At 34.8% G+C, this 20,875-nt stretch overlaps 3 protein-coding genes and 1 long non-coding RNA gene across 7 annotated transcripts; 3 read left to right on the plus strand and 1 right to left on the minus strand.

The window, feature by feature from the left end:
- Nucleotides 1-2,574: 2,574 nt before the first annotated feature.
- On the plus strand, nt 2,575-7,911 carry LOC111206707 (isochorismate synthase 2, chloroplastic-like). Its single transcript, XM_022703945.2, has 15 exons — nt 2,575-2,790; nt 2,890-3,078; nt 5,112-5,356; nt 5,443-5,560; nt 5,635-5,751; nt 5,850-5,996; nt 6,081-6,155; nt 6,254-6,322; nt 6,448-6,566; nt 6,643-6,700; nt 6,888-6,998; nt 7,119-7,203; nt 7,337-7,434; nt 7,540-7,632; nt 7,721-7,911. The coding sequence occupies exons 1-15, from the start codon at nt 2,665-2,667 to the stop codon at nt 7,760-7,762; spliced, it is 1,692 nt and encodes a 563-aa protein (XP_022559666.2). The 5' UTR covers nt 2,575-2,664; the 3' UTR covers nt 7,763-7,911.
- A 1,341-nt stretch (nt 7,912-9,252) lies between these two features.
- Nucleotides 9,253-11,763, plus strand: LOC106428365 (protein NRT1/ PTR FAMILY 2.9-like). Of its 2 annotated transcripts, XM_022703951.2 has the most exons (4): nt 9,253-9,614; nt 9,877-10,094; nt 10,189-10,736; nt 10,809-11,763. In XM_022703951.2, the coding sequence occupies exons 1-4, from the start codon at nt 9,518-9,520 to the stop codon at nt 11,686-11,688; spliced, it is 1,743 nt and encodes a 580-aa protein (XP_022559672.2). In that variant the 5' UTR covers nt 9,253-9,517; the 3' UTR covers nt 11,689-11,763. The 2 variants fall into 2 exon arrangements, with proteins under 2 accessions (XP_022559672.2, XP_048638435.1); XM_048782478.1 differs by lacking the exon at nt 9,253-9,614 and having other exon boundaries at nt 9,711-10,094.
- Nucleotides 11,764-16,466: 4,703 nt separating this feature from the next.
- LOC111203655 (calcium-dependent protein kinase 10) lies at nt 16,467-19,042 on the minus strand. The gene is made up of 7 exons (XM_022697593.2): nt 18,121-19,042; nt 17,903-18,046; nt 17,674-17,826; nt 17,472-17,587; nt 17,231-17,398; nt 16,913-17,143; nt 16,467-16,816 (listed from the first exon to the last, which is right to left on the minus strand). Exons 1-7 carry the CDS (start codon nt 18,767-18,769, stop codon nt 16,643-16,645), a joined length of 1,635 nt encoding a protein of 544 aa, XP_022553314.2. The 5' UTR covers nt 18,770-19,042; the 3' UTR covers nt 16,467-16,642.
- A 38-nt stretch (nt 19,043-19,080) lies between these two features.
- Nucleotides 19,081-20,486, plus strand: LOC125610254. 3 transcript variants are annotated; one of them, XR_007340275.1, is made up of 4 exons: nt 19,081-19,597; nt 19,670-19,797; nt 19,878-20,188; nt 20,273-20,486. It is a non-coding gene; the product is annotated as an uncharacterized LOC125610254 (long non-coding RNA). The 3 variants fall into 3 exon arrangements; XR_007340276.1 differs by having other exon boundaries at nt 19,718-19,797; nt 20,273-20,485; XR_007340274.1 differs by having other exon boundaries at nt 19,081-19,797; nt 20,273-20,484.
- The last annotated feature ends 389 nt before the right edge of the window (nt 20,487-20,875 follow it).

A 20,875-nucleotide genomic window follows, 5' to 3' on the forward strand; every position in this document is an offset into this window, starting at 1 on the left:
AGGAAGTGCTCTATACATGTTCTTCTATATATGTTCCCAGTACATTGGGATCTAGGGCATTTATACTTTGGTTGTTAAGTTATTATTTTAATATGTTGTTTGAGCTTCTGGAAGTTATGTGTACATATGAAACTTCTTTTGTGAAAAATTTACATATCAAACTTAAAACGAATAAGTGTGTACGGTTGGTTCCATGCTAGGTTTTATATTGTTAAAAGCATAAAATACAGTTCATGAGCCTCGCAACTATGTTATGGTTCAAACTGATGTTTCTTCTGCGTTTTAAATCTGAAATCCTCTAGCTTCTTCTTTGTTTAATTGTAAAAAGTCTTACTACAATTTAAATAAAAACTAGAAAGTCTTAACACCTTTTCCACCCCCAAAGAAAATTTAACACCCATTTTATAAGTATCTTTCAGATAGTATGAAATATTATATTATTCATTTGGTAATGATCAGTGAATCCACATCATAATCATGTCCAAGTACAAAAATTACAAGAAAATATGATCTCTATTATTTTGGTTAACAATATGATTAGTAAAAACTAGGTTAAACCACTTTACGTCTATACCATATATCTTGATCGTGTATCTTCTCGACAATGTCCAGATAATCTCTTTCTCTTTACGGCCTTGTCCGCACACAAAATGTTACATCTGTCTTTTTGTCAAGAATTATTTTTCCAAACAAAAGCAAAAAAGTGATTATCTAAAAGTGGTTCATTTGACCTAAGCTTATACTCAACAGTGGTCTTGAGCATAGCCAAGTGAAGCATTGGATTCAGGTTCCCAATTTTTTTTTAAAAGTTCATTTTGAAAAGGCCCTAATATTTCAGAGACGCCCCTGCTTATACTCTTAATGGTTTGTCACCGTCACCACTCACCGGTGTCATTGTTCGGATACATATACGGGTAGGTGTATGAGATGTGGAAGGGGAAAAAAGCTTACAATGTTGCTTACCAGAACGCTATTCGTCCACAAGTTATTTTTTTCTTTAGCCACTACAACACAAATATCCAAAGTGTGGTCATGTACCACTTCAAATTAATTTTCTTTACATGTTTCAATAAATTCTATAGTCCTATTTTTTCACTGATAATTATTTATCTTCAAAATAAGAGATATGAAACTACGAATCCAAGTTGTTTTGGTCTAGTAGTGAAAGGATTCCAGCTGGAATTTCTATCATGCATTTCGAGTAGTATTAACTATTTAGCGGTATTTCAAATAGATTTAACCGTTCGCACATATTTTGCAAGACTTCTTAGAATTATTTTTGGATGTAGAGATGTTATAAAAAAAATAAAAATAAAAAAACTATGAACTTATGAGAGACAGCTTGAAAAGATGAAAAAGCGTCAATGATTGAGCAAGTGGTTGTGAGATAATCAACACTGATCACCACCCATATTTACCAATAACAAGGTACACTCGTGTTTTCGTATTTTCGTGTTCCTCGTGGTGGTCCTTCCAGAAACTATAAAAAACTGAATTTATAAATGTTTATAGAATAAGGATTATAAACGGTATATAATTCTAGTTTTAACTTTCTATTTTTAAACCTAAGTTTGGTTTTGAGCTGTACAACAGCTTGTTTTGTACACTATAATTTCAAATGGTACAAATTTGTGTGGTCAATTCGTTTGTTTATTCCTATACGATCTTTGTTTCATAATAATTGTTTTCAATTTTCTTTTCTTTAACATTTTTTTTTGTTTTGTTGTTTAATAAAGATTTCAAATAAAATATTATTGTTTTTCTTATTAAATCGAGAGACATTTGTATACCAATATAAATGTATGTGTGTTAGTTAGACGAATACAAATTTAAATATGTACAAATTGTCCATAAACAACACTATAATTCTGAAAGATAACTATTATAACCTAACCAGCCAAACAGTTGCATGCAGTTTGAGACTTTGAGTGAGAATAAGTTGAATAACTACGAATATATAAGAATTTTATCCAGTATATATATATAGTTTAGGGACCAACTCATACTAGGTTTTAGAGAACCACGTAGCTAAACCTGGTGGTAGAAAGAGAATTTAGGACAACGTTCGAGTCCCATAAATTAAGCTGTCACTTGATTCACGAAAATGAGATCATGTTTTAAGTTTCACTGGAAAATTTGGGATTAACAAGTTGTCGGTATTGTTCTTCTCAAAAGATTAGTTGAGTTTCAGCCCATATATCCCTTAAATTAAAAGGAAAAAAAAATCTCATCATGTGTATATCAAAGAAGATCATGACTTTGTTCGAACGATTATCTAACCCACCAAGTATATTTGACAATGACGACGAACGGTGGTCACGCATATCGTGGTGAATTATTTCTTAGTGGATCTAATCTAATCCAAAGATTTCATTACCAATATATTAGGGAAACATTTTAAATAACATTTATATACATACTTTAGACATAAGTCTATAATGTCTTTCGGAATCACCAAGTTTTGCTGAAAATTTAAAATGAAACTTTAACTTAACACGGTCCCGTTTCACGATCACTGTTAATTAATTTGTATTTCTTACGTGAGGGTCATGCCACCTATAAATTCAGACAAAGACATACCAATGCACACACTTCAACTCTCACTGTCTTTCATAACAAAATCATTATTACCAACATCTAGCTTATCATTCTCTCTAGTCTCTAATGGCATCGCTGCACTGTTCATCTTATTTTCTGGGCACAAATCTTACAAAACAAAACTCCGTTGCGATCTTCCAAAGCTACTCTCCAACCTCATTCACCAAGCTTGCCTCTCGTGTCTCTCGCCAGGTTCTTCTTCTTTTCTCCAAAATCTTTCACTTGTTGCGTTTCACTGTATTATATATATATACACGTAATGAACGAATACAAACCATCGGCATGAAACAGAGGTTCCTACTCTGCTCGCTGGCCATGAACGGGTGTGAGGCTGACCATAAAGAGCCACTTGGCACGGTAGAGACAAGAACTCTATCCACGGTTACGTCACCGGCTATTGCGACGGAGAAGCTGATAACCGCCGTCTCTAACCTTAAAACGGAACCGCCTTCGTTCTCATCCGGTATCATCCGATTACAGGTACGTAATAGTTTTCTTCATACTTACGCCACGTGGAGATCCAGCATTGGTATGTGTGATGTTAGAGCATGATTAACCCACAAACTCTATTGGGTCTCTTAATGAATATTTTACTAATTAAATATAATTAAGAACTTGTTTAAGAAACACCTTGATTCATACCCTCCAATTAGTTTCTTATTTAGGGGTTCTTAGAAAAATGTTGTTTTTTGTTGCTCAAAAAAACAAGACCAAACAATGCATACCAAGCAAAGCATTCAAGACCAAACAAAAACAATCACCAATCTCATCCTCTACTTCTTCTGTTAAAACAAAAACAATCCCATGAGAGATGAGTAAACAAGTACACATTTTCAACGAGTATAAAGACACAAAGATCAAAACTTTCTGAATCTCAACCACAACAGATTATACAAACCAACGAGTATAGAGACATTACTCTTCTCTTTGGATGCTTGATCATGGGAGACGTCGGAGAACTGAATGCTGCTCCCAAAGACAAGCTATGTATCAATCGCAACACACGCAACCCAAAGCTTGACATAATCAAAACTCATATGCTTCAAAAGCTCCAATGTAATGTACAAATCTCTCGTTCAACATGTTTAAAGAAAGATGACAGAAAGTAAGCAACTTTTGTCTGAATTTGAGCAAATAAACAGAGCTAAAGAGACTTTAAAGTAAAAAGCAAACTGAAGTAAACATTACAATACAAGTACGAAACAGAACTTTCACCATATCTGTCTGTTACAACATCAACAAGAAAAAAAGAAACTACAGATTTAAGGTATATAAAACCCCTAATTTACAGAGTTTCTAAGTACCTTTAATTCATACAAACAACGAAAACAGAGAGATACCCAGAAGAGAATCAACCGGTGTAGATGTGTAGATTGACGGCGATGATCAAAATGGAGTAAATCTCGAAGTAAGATGAGAGTGTGAACAGCTATGGCTTTTCCGTTGATTTTGAGATTACCGAAGTCTACTCCTCGGTTGGTTCGGGGCAGTGAGAAGAGAAGTCCAGGCGAGAGAATCACTAAGAGGATGACGCCGACGATAACCGGAGCCCAATCCGCCATTGTTGTCATGTAAAAGTGAAAAAGGTTACACCTTTTAGAGAGCGGTGGGTATAGAAAAGGACAGGAAGAGAGATGGAAGAATCTAGAGAGGACGAACGGCTACTCGCCGGAGCCGTGATGGGAGGCGTCGTCCACACGATCGTGGCCCCAATCGAGAGAGCCAAGCTCCTCCTTCAAACCCAAGAGAGCAATATCGGAATCGCAGAAGAAGGAGAGAAGTCGCGGAAGAGATGAAAGCCCAGAGGGAGACACGTGTGTCGTAAGACCCGTCTCTTGTAACTCCTAATTAAGAGACGTTTTTTCACATTGAAGCCAATTTCTTTTTTTTTTAATCCTAATAATACTAAGAGACAGACTTAAGAAACAGCGTTCATCATGCTCTTACTCTTGTCGTTTGCAAGAATCATTGAATGACTATTTAAAAATATTATTGTTAGAGGTAGGGGTCCGAATTTGAATTATTTTGCAATCATTGTTAAACTAAATTATATAATATTTTACAGAATAAATTATTGTATAAATAAGAAAATACAAAAAACATTTCTTTTATTAAATTTGAAAAATGCATTTCTTTTATTCAGTTTATAATTCTACAGTATTTTACAAAATAAGTTATTGTAAAAGTAATAAAATACCAAAAAGATATGTCTCTTATTCAATTTAAAATTCTACATTATTCTACAAAATAAATTATTGTAAAAGTAACAAAATACCAAAAATATTTATTTTATTCAGTTTGAAAAATATTTTTCTTTTCTTTTATTCAGTTTAAAATTCCACAGTATATTACAAAATAAATTATTGTAAAATATTATATTTATGTTTACGTCAAATTTGAAAACCTTATTAAACAACGGCTTGTTCCGTTCATTATATTCATAATCTTTCCCGCGCAAAATCAAAACAAAAACCATAACTTTTATAAGACCTTTTAAATCTTGTGGCCAACAGGTGCCCATTGACCAGACAATCGGTGCAATAGATTGGCTTCATGCGCAAGATGATGCTCTTCCTCGCAGTTTCTTTTCATGTCGCCGCAGCGACGCTGGCCGTCAAGATCTTCTCCAAGACTTGTCGAGCGAGAATGTGAACGGATCATCTGATCGTAATCCGGTCAGTGTTGCTGGAATCGGGTCTGCTGTATTTTTCCGTGATCTGAGGCCATTCTCTCATGATCACTGGAGATGTATCCGAAGGTATTTTCTTGATATTACAAGAACAGAGAAACTCGAGATGTTCATGAAAGTTTGATTCATTGTGTTGTTGTTTGGTGTCTTCTAAGGTTTCTGTCTTCGACGTCTCCTTTGATTCGTGCGTACGGTGGACTTCGGTTTGATCCTAGAGGAAAGATCGCTGTCGAATGGGAACAGTTTGGCTCTTTTTATTTCACAGTGCCTCAGGTATGATAATCTTGATTTCTTTCAAGAAAGTTTTTATTACCATTTTTTGATTGGTTGAATGATACTTTTCATAGGTCGAGTTTGCTGAGTTTGGGGAAAACTCAGTGCTGGCTGCAACTGTTGCTTGGGACGAGGAGATCTCATGGACGCTTGAAAATGCTATTGAAGCACTTCAGGAGACTATGCTTCAGGTTCACTATCCTTTGAAAACTCTGCTCCTTACTTGGCTTGTACATCAAAAATAAATAAAAAAAAGTCTTAGGATGATCTTTATACTTGGTTCAATCAGGTTTCTTCTGGAATAATGAGATTACGGAGAGAATCTTTAGGAGTTTCTGTTGTTAGCAAGAACCACGTTCCTAGTGAAGGAGCCTATTACCCTGCTGTAGCTAGTGCTCTGGAGATTATAAAGGCCAAAAATTCACCCCTAAGCAAGGTACTTTAGGAACCAACCATATATAAATCTTATTTTTTACTTTAATTCATTTATGAACCTGATGATTTTGGTTTTGGGAATCAGGTTGTGCTTGCACGCAGCACTAGAATCATTACTGATACCAATATTGATCCTATTGCTTGGTTAGCACGGTTGCAGGTGTATTTTCTTCCCTAGCCCATTATTTACTCTAATCACTTTCTGAGGTTATTGCCATTGTAAATGTTAAAATCTCAGCCTAATTATTAATACGACAGCGTGAAGGACAAGACGCGTATCAATTCTGTCTTCAGCCACTAGGTGCACCAGCATTTATAGGAAACACGGTAGGTTTACTTAAGTCTACAACCTTATAACTAAGTTATTGGTATACTCTGTTGTTTAGCTGCTGAGAAACAATGTGGAATCAGTGTTTTGGTTCTGAGTTCTGACATGTGTCTTTATGTAACAGCCTGAGAGGCTCTTCCACAGAAAACATCTAGGTGTCTGCAGCGAGGCTTTGGCTGCAACTAGGCCTAGAGGTGATTCAGCAGTTTCTGATATGGAAATAGAGCGTGACTTACTAACCAGGTCAATACTTTTATTGGATGCATGTTTAGAAGCTTATAGGTATGCTTGCTGATATCATTTGCAAATATTTTTGCAGTCCTAAAGACGATCTTGAGTTCTCCATCGTGCGAGAGAATATAAGAGAAAAACTAAAAGTATGTTTTCCATAAACCGCAGTTCCCTGCTTCAAGTAGAAGACTAGAATAATGCCTTTAGTATACATTTAGGCTCTTTAATAATTAAAATGACACTTGTTTCATGTAACAATCAGCTTTCTTTAGCAGAATCTTAGTATCCATGATCTAAGAAATGCTAGAACATGTTCCATCTTCTGCTTTGCAGGCTATATGTGACAGAGTAATTGTGAGGCCCCCAAAAACAGTGAGAAAGCTTGCAAGAGTACAACACCTTTATTCACAATTGGCAGGGCAGCTAAGAAGAGAAGATGATGAGGTTAGATAACGGTTTTGTATGGTTTAACATGTCATGTCCATCTAAATCACTTGATTTGTTGTGCTGCTTATTTGAATATATTTACAATTTACTCCAAAATATGGTTTTGTTTATTTTCAGTTTGACATCTTAACTGCTTTGCATCCAACGCCAGCTGTTTGTGGATGTCCAGTAGATGAAGCACGGATTTTGATTAAGCAAATTGGTAAAATATATGCTTTGATTCTTCTGCCATTATATAATTTTAGCACTAACATAGATGCTTACACTTAATGGGTTATGATAAGTTTTTCCTATGTACTGATATTTGATTCATATTCTTCTTCTTCTTTTTTCAGAGTCATTTGATAGAGGAATGTATGCTGGACCTGTTGGATACTTTGGTGGTGGAGAGAGTGAATTTTCTGTAGGCATAAGATCTGCTTTAGTCGAGAAGGTGAGTTTTTTTTACTTATAACAACTTTACTCAGTGTAAAAAACTCACTGTTATGTCATTGCACTTATCTGATCTCTTCTTTATTTATTTTTGTGTGTTTCTCAGGGTCTTGGAGCATTGATCTATGCAGGAACAGGAATAGTTTCAGGAAGCGATTCATCCTCAGAGTGGAACGAGCTTGATCTTAAGATCTCTCAGGTGAGAAATTTTTGTTCTTTTAAGACATCAATGCAGTCTGTCTTTATGAAATCTGAACATATTGATATATATATGTGTGTTTCTGCAGTTCACTAAATCACTTGAACCAGCTTTGCAGCCTATCAACTAAAGAAATTCAAAGTGAGATTGTTTGGTAAATTAAGTTGCTATATTTAAATTGCTTTGTATCATTCATTGTGTGTTTGGTGCCAATCAATGTTGTAAACTAGAAGTAAATCCAATGATTCTGCATCAAGTTTAAATATTTTTGTTTAGCTATTTGTTGTCTAGTTTCTGACCAAAGATAAGCCTTTCAAAGTTCGTGTATGACGCACGTTATGATCCAAAGCTGACGTCCACAAGAGAAAATGACATTCTTTTTACAACAACAGAAGATAAAAATTACCGCTCCAAAACAAATACTTGTTTATTAGATGGTTAGCAAAGATCGAACGTAATCAGATTGTATCACCAATGCTAGTGATTGGGCTAATCCAATCAAAATTGATTTTATTTCTTATGAATTTATCAATAAGAAAAGAGAAAGATAGAATCCTTTTTGTTCCCCCTTATAATATAAAATGTGATCCAAAAGCTAATCTGCATTTTCCTCCTCCCATCAGGCATATCTCTTCTAGTTGTTCTTACAATCATATCTCACTATTAAATTAAATGCTTTATTCCTGTACCCATAGTCTAAAAGACACCTTTCTATTATGAGATTAATATAAATATTCTTTTACTAATCACTTGCAAGAATAATGAACAACTTGTTAGATGGGACTTAGTGTAAAACTTAAAATATACACATGAGTTTGGCAGTTATAGAAAGGTTCACGATAAATCTGTAATCAGTGATTCTTACAGCATAGTGATATATGTGCATGAAACATGGTCGGTCGATAGTAAAAAAAAAAGATAGTTTACCACACAAATATACAACTTACCTTTCCTGACTGTTGAGTGTTGACGCTCATATTTGACAGAGGAAACAAACATTTCAGTGTGAAAGTGAGAAGTAAAGAGACGATCATTGCGATAAAAAATGTTTTTCCTTCAAAATGCTTGATTAAAGTTTGAGAAACGTCAACGAGGAGATTCCTAATGGGATTATGGAAATAATGAGATAATGTTAATGTTCCTATACGTAAGGGATTTAGGCAAATCTGTATATTCCTTTTCCTAGCTAACATATGAGATACACTTTGTATAAATACCGATGTCGGGTTGATGAATAAGATAACACATTACATTGTATTTTATAGTATCAGAGCCAGAAAAAATAATAATAAGATAACACATTACATTGTATTTTAATTCCCTTTTATAGTATTTGAAAATTAAAAGTATAAACTTTGTATATGTTTTATTGCATTCAAAACCATTTGACAATAAAAAGTAATATATTGTCAATGTAAGTTAACAACTTTTTCCTTTTCGCATCTTCATGTTATCTAATAATACCTACTTAGATGAAAAGTAAAGGATAAATTATTTGTCCATGTTATACAAGATGAATTCTTGTGATTGCAACTTAATATTTATACAAAGGAGAATATTACATTAAGTCATTCATTAGCCATGACAGCAAAAAAAAAAACGAACCGTGAGCGTTCCTCTTACAACAAACAAACAGAAAAATGGAATATGCGTTTGTTGATATATAATTATGAATGCCAACTCCTGTCCTCTCCTTTTGATAAAGTGGAGTCTTTATTAAGTCAAACTAATATCTACTCAAAACAATTTTGTTGGGACCGTTTGGTGTAATGTCCAATTAACTTTGGTTCTTTTAGTGAAGTCCTTCACCCTTCCCACTTCTATATATACCTGCATATACATACATACACGTTACACACATTTACTGAGAGCAGAACAGAGAGCAATGGAGGCTGAAAAGACAGAGAAGAAGATTACAGGGGAAGATGATGATGAGTCTAAGATCATCTACAGAGGGTGGAAAGTCATGCCCTTCATTATTGGTACTAACTGATCCATATCTCTTAAACTGTTTTTAACTTATATTATTAATATTGAAACAAAACAAGATTATAAAGTATACTGCAACCTTACAAACTAATATCGTTGAGAATATGATATCTTATTATTTACATAAATATCAATTAATTGATGATAACCAATTTTTTTCTGCTTTTCTTTGTCTACCACGTTTCACTTCTTTTCTTTGCTTTAAAAATATTTTATATAACATTTTGATTAGTGTGTTTTGTCTTAATGTGTTAGGAAATGAGACATTTGAGAAGCTTGGAATAGTTGGGAGCTCATCAAATCTAGTTATATACTTAACCACGGTTTTCAACATGAAAAGCATCACGGCAGCGACAGTAGTCAACATCTACTCTGGTACAAGCAACTTTGGCACCATCGTCGCCGCTTTCCTCTGCGACTCTTACTTCGGCCGCTACAAAACCCTATCTGTCGCCATGATCGCTTGCTTCCTCGTAAAACCAAAACCTAACAACCCATGTTACAAAAATCAATGATCCTGCTGTTTATGTCTGAACGTATGTATCTTTTGTTTTGTCTGATTCAAAGGGTTCGGTGGCAATGGACCTAACGGCAGTGATCAATCAGCTGCATCCAGCTAAATGCGCTAAAGAGATAGGTAGCGTGTGCAAGGGGCCATCCATCGTACAGATAATGTTTCTTGCCGGAGCAATGGTTTTGCTGGTGATCGGAGCCGGTGGCATCAGGCCATGCAATCTCCCGTTTGGTGCTGACCAGTTTGATCCTAAGACTAAAGAAGGGAAACGAGGGATTGAGAGTTTCTTTAATTGGTATTTCTTCACCTTCACGTTTGCTCAAATGGTGTCGTTAACGGTCATCGTCTACGTGCAGTCGAACGTGAGCTGGAGCATCGGTTTAGCCATCCCAGCTATCTTAATGTTTCTTGGTTGCATCATCTTCTTCTCTGGTTCTAAGCTTTATGTCAAGGTTAAACCTAGTGGCAGTCCTATTCACAGCATAACACGCGTCATCGTAGTCGCAATCAAGAAAAGGAAGTTGAATCTCGTTGGTTCGATGTACAACCACACTGCAAAGGACTTCAGGAACTCGAAACTGAGCCATACAGAGCAGTTTAGGTTATAAGAACTTTCCCTTTTCCTATTAGTTTCTTGCGAAACAAGTCACAAACTTTTAGGTTTTTTTTGCAGGTTCCTTGACAAAGCGGCAATCCAAACGCCAGACGATAAGCTGAACATAGACGGCTCTCCGGCGGATCCATGGAAGCTCTGCAGTATGCAGCAAGTGGAGGAAGTGAAATGCGTGATTCGGGTGCTTCCAGTTTGGCTCTCAGCAGCCTTGTTCTATGTAGCTTATATACAACAAACAACCTACACAATCTTCCAGTCTCTTCAATCCGATAGACACCTCGGTTCAAAGAGTTTCCAGATCCCTCCCGCCACTTATACAGTCTTCTTGATGCTTGGAATGACGATATTCATACCTATCTATGACCGCGTCCTTGTACCTTTCCTTAGAAAGTATACAGGTAGAGACAGCGGTATCACTCAACTGCAAAGAGTTGGAGCAGGAATGTTTCTATGCATCACAAGTATGATGGTGTCAGCAACTGTAGAGCAACACAGAAGAACTGTAGCTCTCACAAGACCGCCACTAGGCTTTGCACTAAGGAAAGGCGCAATCTCTTCGATGTCCGGTATGTGGCTGATTCCTCAGCTAGTGCTAATGGGTGTTGGGGACGCTCTAGCTGGAGTTGGTCAGATGGAGTTTTACTATAAACAGTTTCCAGAGAACATGAGAAGTTTCGCTGGTTCTTTGTATTATTGTGGGATTGGATTGGCGAGTTACCTCAGCAGCTTTCTGCTATCAGCTGTGCATAATATCACAGAGGGATCTTTGGGTGGGAATTGGCTTCCTGAAGATCTAAACAAGGGAAGACTGGAGTATTTTTACTACTTTGTTGCTGGTATGATGACTATAAACTTTGCTTATTTCTTATTAGTCTCACATTGGTACCGTTACAAAGATGTTGTGGCCAAGGACAATGACATAGATAAGGTTTCAGTGTAATAACTATTCCCTCTTTGGGTTTAGGATTTTGAGTTGGGTTTGAGATGAATAAAGATACACAACCTTTGAACAAAACATTACATATAAATACAACCCAAAATGTTTGTATTGAAAGAATTTTATGTTTACCACTTTCATGGTACTACTTTTCATCTTTACCATCACTAAAGAGATATTTTCAAAAAATACATTCTTCATTAAATGGTAAAAGATTCTTATACCCTTGTTATCTATATATAATAAATTATTATTTAAATAAATAAATAAAATAAAACAGAAAATAAATATTGTTTTATGTTTTCGAATTATACTTTTTCAAATTCAAACTTTTTTATAATTTTTTTTTTCAAATTGTTTTTTATTTTTTTCAAAATTTCTTTTTGAAAATCGATAATTATGTTTGAAACTATTTTTTAATTTTTTTTTTAATTTTTTAAGTATTTATTTATATATTTATTAGAATCCTAAATTTCACATTTCAAAAACTCTTCTCTACCTCTCAAATCTAAATCCTAAGTATCTAGATTAGTTAACCCGAGGAGTAAAAGTGTCTTTTATCCTTCATTAAAGGTGAGGGTAAAAGTGATTAGTGTAAACATGAAAAATAGTACTATGAATATTGTATTTGTGGCAGTTTCTCGTATTAGAGTTGATTTTATTATTGAAACTAAATTACATAAAACTCTTACAATTCATAATAACTTCACGGAATCTATTTACCATGGGCTGAGACTGAACCAAGAAGGAAACCGGTTATGAACCTTCAAGAAAACGAAACCAAATTCTTTCGGATGAATTCAAGTGATTGTATAATAATAACTTAGTATTATACTAACCTTTAGCTTTCTTCAACATCTTCATGTCCAGCTCCTTCACCACAGTACTCCAAAGCTTCAAGAGGCCACAAGCCAATCTTACACGACTACCAACACCCATTTTGTGATTTTTATTTTTGTTTTGCTTTCTTTTTTTGATAGTATGTTGTATAGCTATATATAAGAGGAGACAAGAGTAGGCTTCAGCTTGATGAGTAAGTAATATTAACTTTTGGTTTTTGTCCTTACGCTCTGAAGGGCCTCCATTGAGAATTTGAGAGCATTGTTTCGCTTGACCATTTTTCTCTTAGGGCATTTAACCTTGATTTGTACTTGTTAAACTTTTCATTCATACTTTTGTTTGTTTTATTCATGTATCTTGACTCTATTCGCAGCAGGCTAAAACGATTTATAAAGATTCGTTTTCGTGGTTTTTGCGAACTGGAGATCTTATGTAAGAGACTGCATAACTAATGATATCTCTTATTAAGAGTTCCACATCGTTCAATAACATGATCTTTGGATAATATATAAGTATATGGGCAATCCTCCACTCATGAGCTATCTTTTGGGTGTGAGTTAGATTCATCACTAATATGACATCAGAGCCTATTGTTTGGCCTAACATATGATTTACCACATAAACAGTTTTTTACCTACGTAGCCTGTACCAAAAACTAGTTCATGAGTGAAACGTAGCCTGTACCAAAAACTAGTTCATGAGTGAAAGATTTACCCATAAACAGAGCCGGTCCTAGGAATATTTGGGCTACAAGCCTAAATTTTTTTTGGCCTGTTAAATATTAAAAATAAACAAATCCCTTATATATTAATTGAGGAACATTTGAAAAGATGTAACCTCAATTTTGTATTAATTAAAAGAGGCCCCAATGCATAGGTGACACTCAATTAGGTAGTCAATTACATTCAATTGAAAAATAAGTAGGTCCACATTCGATTTTTATATGTTCTTAGATACATAAATTGGTCAAACTATATGATATAATGATATGATATGATATTTTCTTTCTTTAAATAAAACCTACGGAATTACCATAAATGACTAATATATATATGACAATTAATGAGTTTAATAATAAAGATTTGATAACAATGTATATCTCCTCCATCATTTTTTGTTTAATTTTATATTATTAAAATAAATTAAACAATCAAATTAGCTATAAAAATAAAATTTAGATTTTTTTCGTATATGTTATTTTGAATTTTTAAAAACGACAATAAATGACTAAAACTATTAAAATTATTATGTTAAAAATTAATGATCAATGGTTTAACATTTTTATTATAAGAAGATACACATGATTTTAAAACCATATGAGTAAAAAGTATTATTTAATAATAAAATATATATATATATATATTAAACACTATATACCATAAGATTACATAAATATTTTAATATTAAAACTTTCAATGAATTTTCAAGAACATTTATAAATTATAAACTTATTAAAGATTTCAGATTGAAAATTTTGTTATCGATGATTTAAATATTTTGTTATAAAACGATATGAACGATCATAGAACCGTATGATTATAAATTATTATTTAATAAATAACTATACAAAATATACTATTCCTAGAAAAATAGGTTGGTCCATCTTAACTTATATTACACTTTTTATTAAACTAACTATCGAATTGATAAATAACGTACCAAAAAATGTTTTGCACTTTCCTTAAATAAAAGCTACGAAATTACCTAATATGATTAACGTATATGTGAAAATTAATTATAATGAATAATAAATATTTGATAACAATTTTTGTATCTTAGTTCTTTTTTAAATTTATATTATTAAAATATAATTAAAAATCACATTAAATATATAATAAAAACATTTAAAATTTTTCTTATATGTTATATTTTGAATTTTTCAAAACGTCTATAAATTATTAGAAATTTGAAGATCCTCACTCTGAAAATTTTGTGATCAATAGATTATTTTTTTGTCATAATAAGTTACAAATGATCATAAAATTGTATTAATATGAACTTTTATTTAATATTATAAGAAGATACACATTATTTTAAAACCATATGAGTAAAAAATATCATTTAATAATAAAACATATATATTATATATATATATATAGATTATACTATATACCATAAGATTACATAAATATTTTAATATTAAAACTTTCAATGAATTTTCAAAAATATTTATAAATTATAAACTTATTAAAGATTTCACATTGAAAATTTTGTTATCGATGATTTAAATATTCAGTTATAAAATGATATGAATGATCATAGAGCTGTATGATTATAAATTCTCATTTAATAAATGACTATATAAAATATACTATTCTTAGAAAAATAGGTTTGTCCATTTTAACTTACATTATATTTTTTATTAAACTAACTATCGAATTGATAAATAATCTACCAAAATGTTTTTTGCACTTTCCTTAATTAGAAGCTACGAAATTACCTAATATGATTAACGTATATATGAAAATTAATTATTATGAATAATATATATTTGATAACAATTTTGGTATCTTAGTTCTTTTTTTTAATTTTATATTATTGAAAGATATTAAAAAATCACATTAAATATATAATAAAAACATTTATATTTTTTCTTATATGTTATATTTGAATTTTTCAAAACGTCTATATATTATTTAGAAATTTGAATATTTCCACTCTGAAAATTTTGTGATCAATAGATTATTTTTTTGTTATAATAAGTTACAAATGATCATAAAATATAACGCATATGAATTTTTATTTAATAAATATTCAAACTAAATAATATATATATATATAAACACTAATGATTTAAAGCAACAAGATTGGCTGATCAATTTAGTCGTCCAGTTGAAATCTTTCAAAAGTATGTGAAAGACTAAAGTCAAAGTAAATATGGATTTAGAATAGTAGTTATATTTTACTAACCAAATACCGAAAAAAACCGAACCGAACCAAAACCAACCCGATATCCGGATTGAACACCCGTAATCTAAATGAAGCCAAACTATTGTTTCATTCTCCAAAATATAATAAAAATAATAACTTAATCCCGCGCAAGGCGCGGGTCTTATCCTAGTTGTAAAAAACAAGACAAGATTTCGAACCCATGACCTTGTCAAACGAACTATAGCACCATCACCAAGTTGGCTGAAGAAACTTTGGTCAAAAATGCGACCGATTTTTTACTTAATATCTCATGGCCGGAAACATGTGTTTTATCCGCTTCTGTTAAGGGTCAGCTCTGCCCATAAACTTATATATTGCCCAAGGACCACAATCAGCATCGATGTGGGATGTTTAATATCTCTTGCATTTTCTATGATTCGAAACTTTATACTTTCTGGAATCATTACATAAAGAAACATTAATCAAATTACTGGATTAGTGGGTGTCGTAAAAAAATGAAAGGACCACTCTATTATCTCGGTTGACTAATATGCAAGAAAGCAAAGACTAATTCAGATTGCTCTCTTGTAATACTAATATTTTGTTTCATTGACTTGGATTTTGTGTGGTTTTATATTTAATTGTGAATTTTTTTTTTCCAAGATTTCAGACAAAAGTATAAAAATGAAAAGACCACTCTATTGACTAATATGAAAGAAATCAAAGGACTAATTCAGATTGCTCTCTTATAGTACGAATATTTTGCTAGTGGGCTCCATCCATAGTGCTAGCAACAGCTACTCGAAGCAGTAGAGTGAGCCGTTATTGAGGAAACAGTCCAAACAAGAAAGGACCACTCCGCTGTTTGGTTGTCTGAAACCACAATCTGGAAACGTTGGGCAGATATCTCCAGAGGAATAAGAAGCTGATGTGAACGACTCCATGGGAGAAGAAGACGATGATGAATTCAGGTTGTGCTCAGGTCTGAAACGAACAACCTTGGATCCACCGACAAAGATTCCGTTACAAAGATGTTGTGGCCAAGGACAATGACATGGAGAAGGTTTCAGTGTAATAAAAGATCTGTACTATTACCTCTTTGTGTTTAGGATTTTGAGTTGGCTTTTGAAATAATAAAGATACAACCTTTGAACAAAACATTACATATAAATACAACCCAAAATGTTCATATAAGGACCGTGGCTTCTGTAACCTCCCCATCCCTCAAAAGGACAAACCGGAAAAATCAAACAGGAACAGATTGTCCAGTGAGAGCGTCATGGAGATGCAATGACCCATCTTTCATCAAGTTAAGGCTTAAGCTTTTGAACCTCTCTCTTGAGTATTGCCTTGACGCCTTTCTCCAATCTGTTCCTGCTTTCATCATCGTCACAAACTCATCATAGTTTATACGCCCATCCTGCCAAAACACAAGCAACCCCAACAGTCAACTCAGAAATTGTTATATGTAACTCATCATAGTTAAGGAAGATTGTTTTAGAGATTTTGAAATAACCTTGTCAGCATCAACTTCACGCATGATGTCGTTTAAAACACTGACATCTGGTTCACCTAACTCGTCAGTTAAAGCTTCCCGTAGCTCATCAAGCTCGATGTATGTACTTCCATCTTTGTCAAAGAACATAAAAGCTAGCTTGAAAAGCTCGTCGTTCTCTATCTTCTGCAAGTGAATGATCACAGCTACAAACTCTCCATAATCCAAAACCCCATTCCCATCAACATCCGCCTGCGTCACAGCCAAGCCGATTTGAGCAATGTTTTTTATCAGAGAAGAAAGCTGTTCATAAGAGAAAGGGTTGAGGCGGAAAAGTACCACTTCCATCAACATTTTGATCTCTGGTTCACCAAGTTGTGAGCCAACCTTTTGAAGTCCAGCTTTGAGTTCCGGGTAAGTTATTCTACCATCGTTGTCTTCATCCATCAGTGAGAACATGTCCTTGATCACTTCAACCTCTTGAACAGACAAGTGCTCCGCAATTACCTGGAGGCATCAAAAGGATGATCATGATCAAACCAAACAAAGAGACTAACCATTTTATAGTCAAAACACTTACACGAAGAACCTTCTTTTTAAATCTATTCATCATAGAGAACTGCTTCAATCTCGATCTGACTATATCCCCTAAAGGAACATTCGGAGCTTTCTTCGCATGCTGTATCCAAGGATGAGCTGAGAGGTCAAACACAACAACAAAAAAAAAACGTTAAGTGATGGTGTTTAGAATCAGTTCGACAATACACAAGAACTTCATTCACCCAACACTTGCTGAGCAGTCAAACGCTTAGCCGGATCAGGATCCAGCATCTGCCTCACAAGACTCTTAGCACTCTCCGAAACCTGAGGCCAAGGGTCTCTCTTAAAATCAATAACTCCCCGCAGAATCGCAAGAGCCACTCCTTGTTCCGTCTCTGTCAACAAACTCAACAATCAAACAGCTTTACTACATAAGCAGCAGATTGATTATCCCAAAGATTGAATCTTTACCAGCCCAAAAGGGAGGAACACCACAGAGCAAGATATAGATGATAACACCAGCACTCCAAACATCAACCTCAGGTCCATAATCTCTCTTCAACACCTCAGGAGCCATGTAATAAGGACTCCCAACAATCTCCGTAAACTTATCTCCTACAATAAAAAAAAAAGTAACAAACTTTAACATAAGATTACAAACCCCCCAACAAAGATTCAATCTTTATTACCAGGTTTGAAGAACACAGACAACCCAAAATCAATAGCCTTCAAAGCAGAGTTCTCCTTCTTATTCGCAAACAAGAAATTCTCAGGCTTCAAATCTCTATGCACAACACCATTCGAATGACACATCATCACCACCTCAGCGATCGTCCTCGCAACTCCCGCCGCCGCGCGCTCCGTGTAATGCCCTCTGGCAACAATCCGATCGAAAAGCTCTCCTCCTTCGCAGAGCTCCATCACCAGATGCACGTTCTCGCCGTCCTCGTAAGTCGCCCTGAGCTTCACCACGTTGGGGTGGTCCGGGAGAGTGGACATGATCGCGACCTCGCGGCGGACGTCCTCGACGTCGACGGCCGTCCGGAGCTTGCGCTTGGAGATCGATTTGCAGGCGAGGGCTTCGCGAGTCTCGCGATCGGTGCAGAGGTGAGTGATCCCGAACTCGCCGCGGCCGAGCTCGCGGCCTAGGATGTACTTGTCGGAGATCTTCGTGCGGTGGCTCGTGGGGATCACGGCGTCCTTGAGAGTAGTCCCGGGGGATCTGACGATGGCGCCGGCGGCGTAGGGGTTTGGTTTCCGGTCTCGATTTGGGGTTTTGGGCTTCTGAGTCGAGTCTTCCGAGTTGGGAGGCTTCACACAGACGTTACAGTTACCCATGTTGATGACTCAGCAACTGAGAGAAAGAGGGAGAAGAAGGAGAAGCTTATCACTTAGCTCATATGGGGCGATTGCGGTAATTTCCGGCGAGTTTTGAAGTTTTGTGTTGTTGGGAGAGAAAACGCGAGTTTCGTTGAAGAAAAGTCAGCCTTTTCGAAAAATTTCGAAAATTACTTTATAATGCATTTAATATTTAACGTGTACCTCTTGATCTTTGACATATGTTTTTTTTTGTTCTAACCATTGCCACCACCTTCCTTATAAAGTAATTTTTTATATTTCTTCTAGATGTGATTTTGGTCCAAGTTTGTGACTCTTAGAGCACCCGCAATGGGGGATGAAGAGGAATCCTTAGCTCTTAATCCTAGGTTATTAGCAATATAATAATAATATACACACTTAGTTAGCTAAGGATTGGTCTGTAAATAAGGATTTTAAGGACCAAATCCTTATAGACGTGGCGGCTTGGCATTGGGTGGGGGGAGAGTACTGTATTTCGTTTGAAAAAAAAACAATTCATTCTTGACTCAATAAAAAAAAAAATTGCTCTGGGCAACAAAGAGGCGATTGTGCAGTTCTTGATTTCTTTTGACGAGAAAGGCGACGAAGGCGAGAAAAAAGCTTTCCTCTCGTTTTTCTTCTGATCTCGTACGGATCTGTCGAAGCATGGAAACGACGGATCGAGATCAGCGACGATTTAGACGACGTGGAAGACAACGAAGAAGACGAATCATGGAAACAGTGGGGGAGTAAAGCAGCGACGCCGGAGTTCGATCCGCCTCCGGAATTCTCCGACATGTGCTCCGGTTAGGCGTCCACCGTACTAAGGTAAACAGAACGACGAATCCATTCATGTGATTGAAAAAGTCGTGAGTTTTTAAAAGAAATTTGGTCATGAAGATATGGTGGTGGAGATTGCCATGAGATGGACGAAAGTTTTGATAACAGGTGGGTTAGGATTGAGATTCATGGCTGTGGATCGAAGCACGGTGATGTTCAATATGCAGAATGGGAAGGAAGTGACTGAGGTAATGATAAAAAATGTTGTCAAACTTTATTTACCGGATTAGTCACAGATCTTGAGAAGTGCAATTGATTTTGAATTTAGCTAAGGGAGTTTGTGCTGAGCCAAAAAGAGGCTTATGAGGTTAATATATGGAAACAAGAGTTTCGAAGACCCGGAGATCCTCCTCTTGATAATGTCTTTGAAAAACTTCAAGCAAAGCAAAGTAAGGATGATGAAGATGGCAATGGTAAAAGCGAGAATGATGTTACTAAGGATGAGTTATGCTGATTGTTGGTGTCATACAGGCAACGGAGGAGAGGTATAGAAACAAAGGAGCTTATATTATACTGCAGGCTCCTGACTTCACTGATCCTCAGTTTAGAAGTTTTGAAGCAGTTACTCCACGACCAAAGGTAGTTGTTAGTTACTTCACCATTCTTGTAATGAACAACTTGTTTGGATGCATATAGTGACATTTGTTTCAATTAAACGTGCAGGCGAATCCCTTTTTTTTAACTTTGAAAACGTGATTGATTCTGATGATGAGATGGATAAGTCTGCATTGGACACCAACGAGGAACAAGCAAGTCACTGATGCTGAGATCGTGAATATAGCTGAAAGAGGAGAGAATCTTGTAATGGAAATTTTATTTTTTTATTCCTAAGAATTCCATGTTTGGAAACACCATTAGAGACACAGTTTTAATTGGAATCCTTAGCTATTCAAAAAAATAAAAAACAAAAAAAAATATTACTAAAATATTCCTAAGGATTCTAAGGTGGAGTACACCATTGCATATGCTCTTTAGAATGAAGAAACTGTTTTTTTTTTTAAAGAAACTTATTATATTACCAGGTTTTTCAATGGTAAAAGAAACACGCAAAACATCATGAAGGTATTTTCACTTGAGTATAAAGTGTATAATCAATTGAATGGTTATAAGTTTGTGATCGTCATGTTTCTAGTTCTAAAGATAACCTGTGAATGTGATTGCAAAACCTATCAATTTGCAAATGGTAACCGACAACTAAAGTGTTTTTGAACCTTCCTAGAGTCTAGATAGGAAGAAATTGCCGACAGAAAAAAATAAAACAAATTA

The sequence above is a fragment of the Brassica napus genome, chromosome A6 (genome assembly GCF_020379485.1).
Source record: "Brassica napus cultivar Da-Ae chromosome A6, Da-Ae, whole genome shotgun sequence".
Classification (NCBI taxonomy): domain Eukaryota; kingdom Viridiplantae; phylum Streptophyta; class Magnoliopsida; order Brassicales; family Brassicaceae; genus Brassica; species Brassica napus.

Bases quoted from the DNA above. Each gene is read 5' to 3' on its own strand.
- LOC106428365 (XM_048782478.1), top strand. From the start codon at position 9,726: ATGATATCTTATTATTTACATAAATATCAATTAATTGATGATAACCAA. The intron at 10,095-10,188 runs GTAAAACCAAAA...TCTGATTCAAAG, and splicing joins CCATGATCGCTTGCTTCCTC to GGTTCGGTGGCAATGGACCT. The intron at 10,737-10,808 runs GTTATAAGAACT...TTTTTTTTGCAG, and splicing joins AGCCATACAGAGCAGTTTAG to GTTCCTTGACAAAGCGGCAA.
- LOC111206707 (XM_022703945.2), top strand. From the start codon at position 2,665: ATGGCATCGCTGCACTGTTCATCTTATTTTCTGGGCACAAATCTTACA. The intron at 5,561-5,634 runs GTATGATAATCT...TACTTTTCATAG, and splicing joins TTTATTTCACAGTGCCTCAG to GTCGAGTTTGCTGAGTTTGG. The intron at 6,567-6,642 runs GTCAATACTTTT...ATATTTTTGCAG, and splicing joins GAGCGTGACTTACTAACCAG to TCCTAAAGACGATCTTGAGT.
- LOC111203655 (XM_022697593.2), bottom strand. From the start codon at position 18,769: ATGGGTAACTGTAACGTCTGTGTGAAGCCTCCCAACTCGGAAGACTCG. The intron at 17,144-17,230 runs GTACTTTTCCGC...GCTGTGACGCAG, and splicing joins TCAAAATGTTGATGGAAGTG to GCGGATGTTGATGGGAATGG. The intron at 16,817-16,912 runs GTTATTTCAAAA...GTGTTTTGGCAG, and splicing joins GTGAAGTTGATGCTGACAAG to GATGGGCGTATAAACTATGA.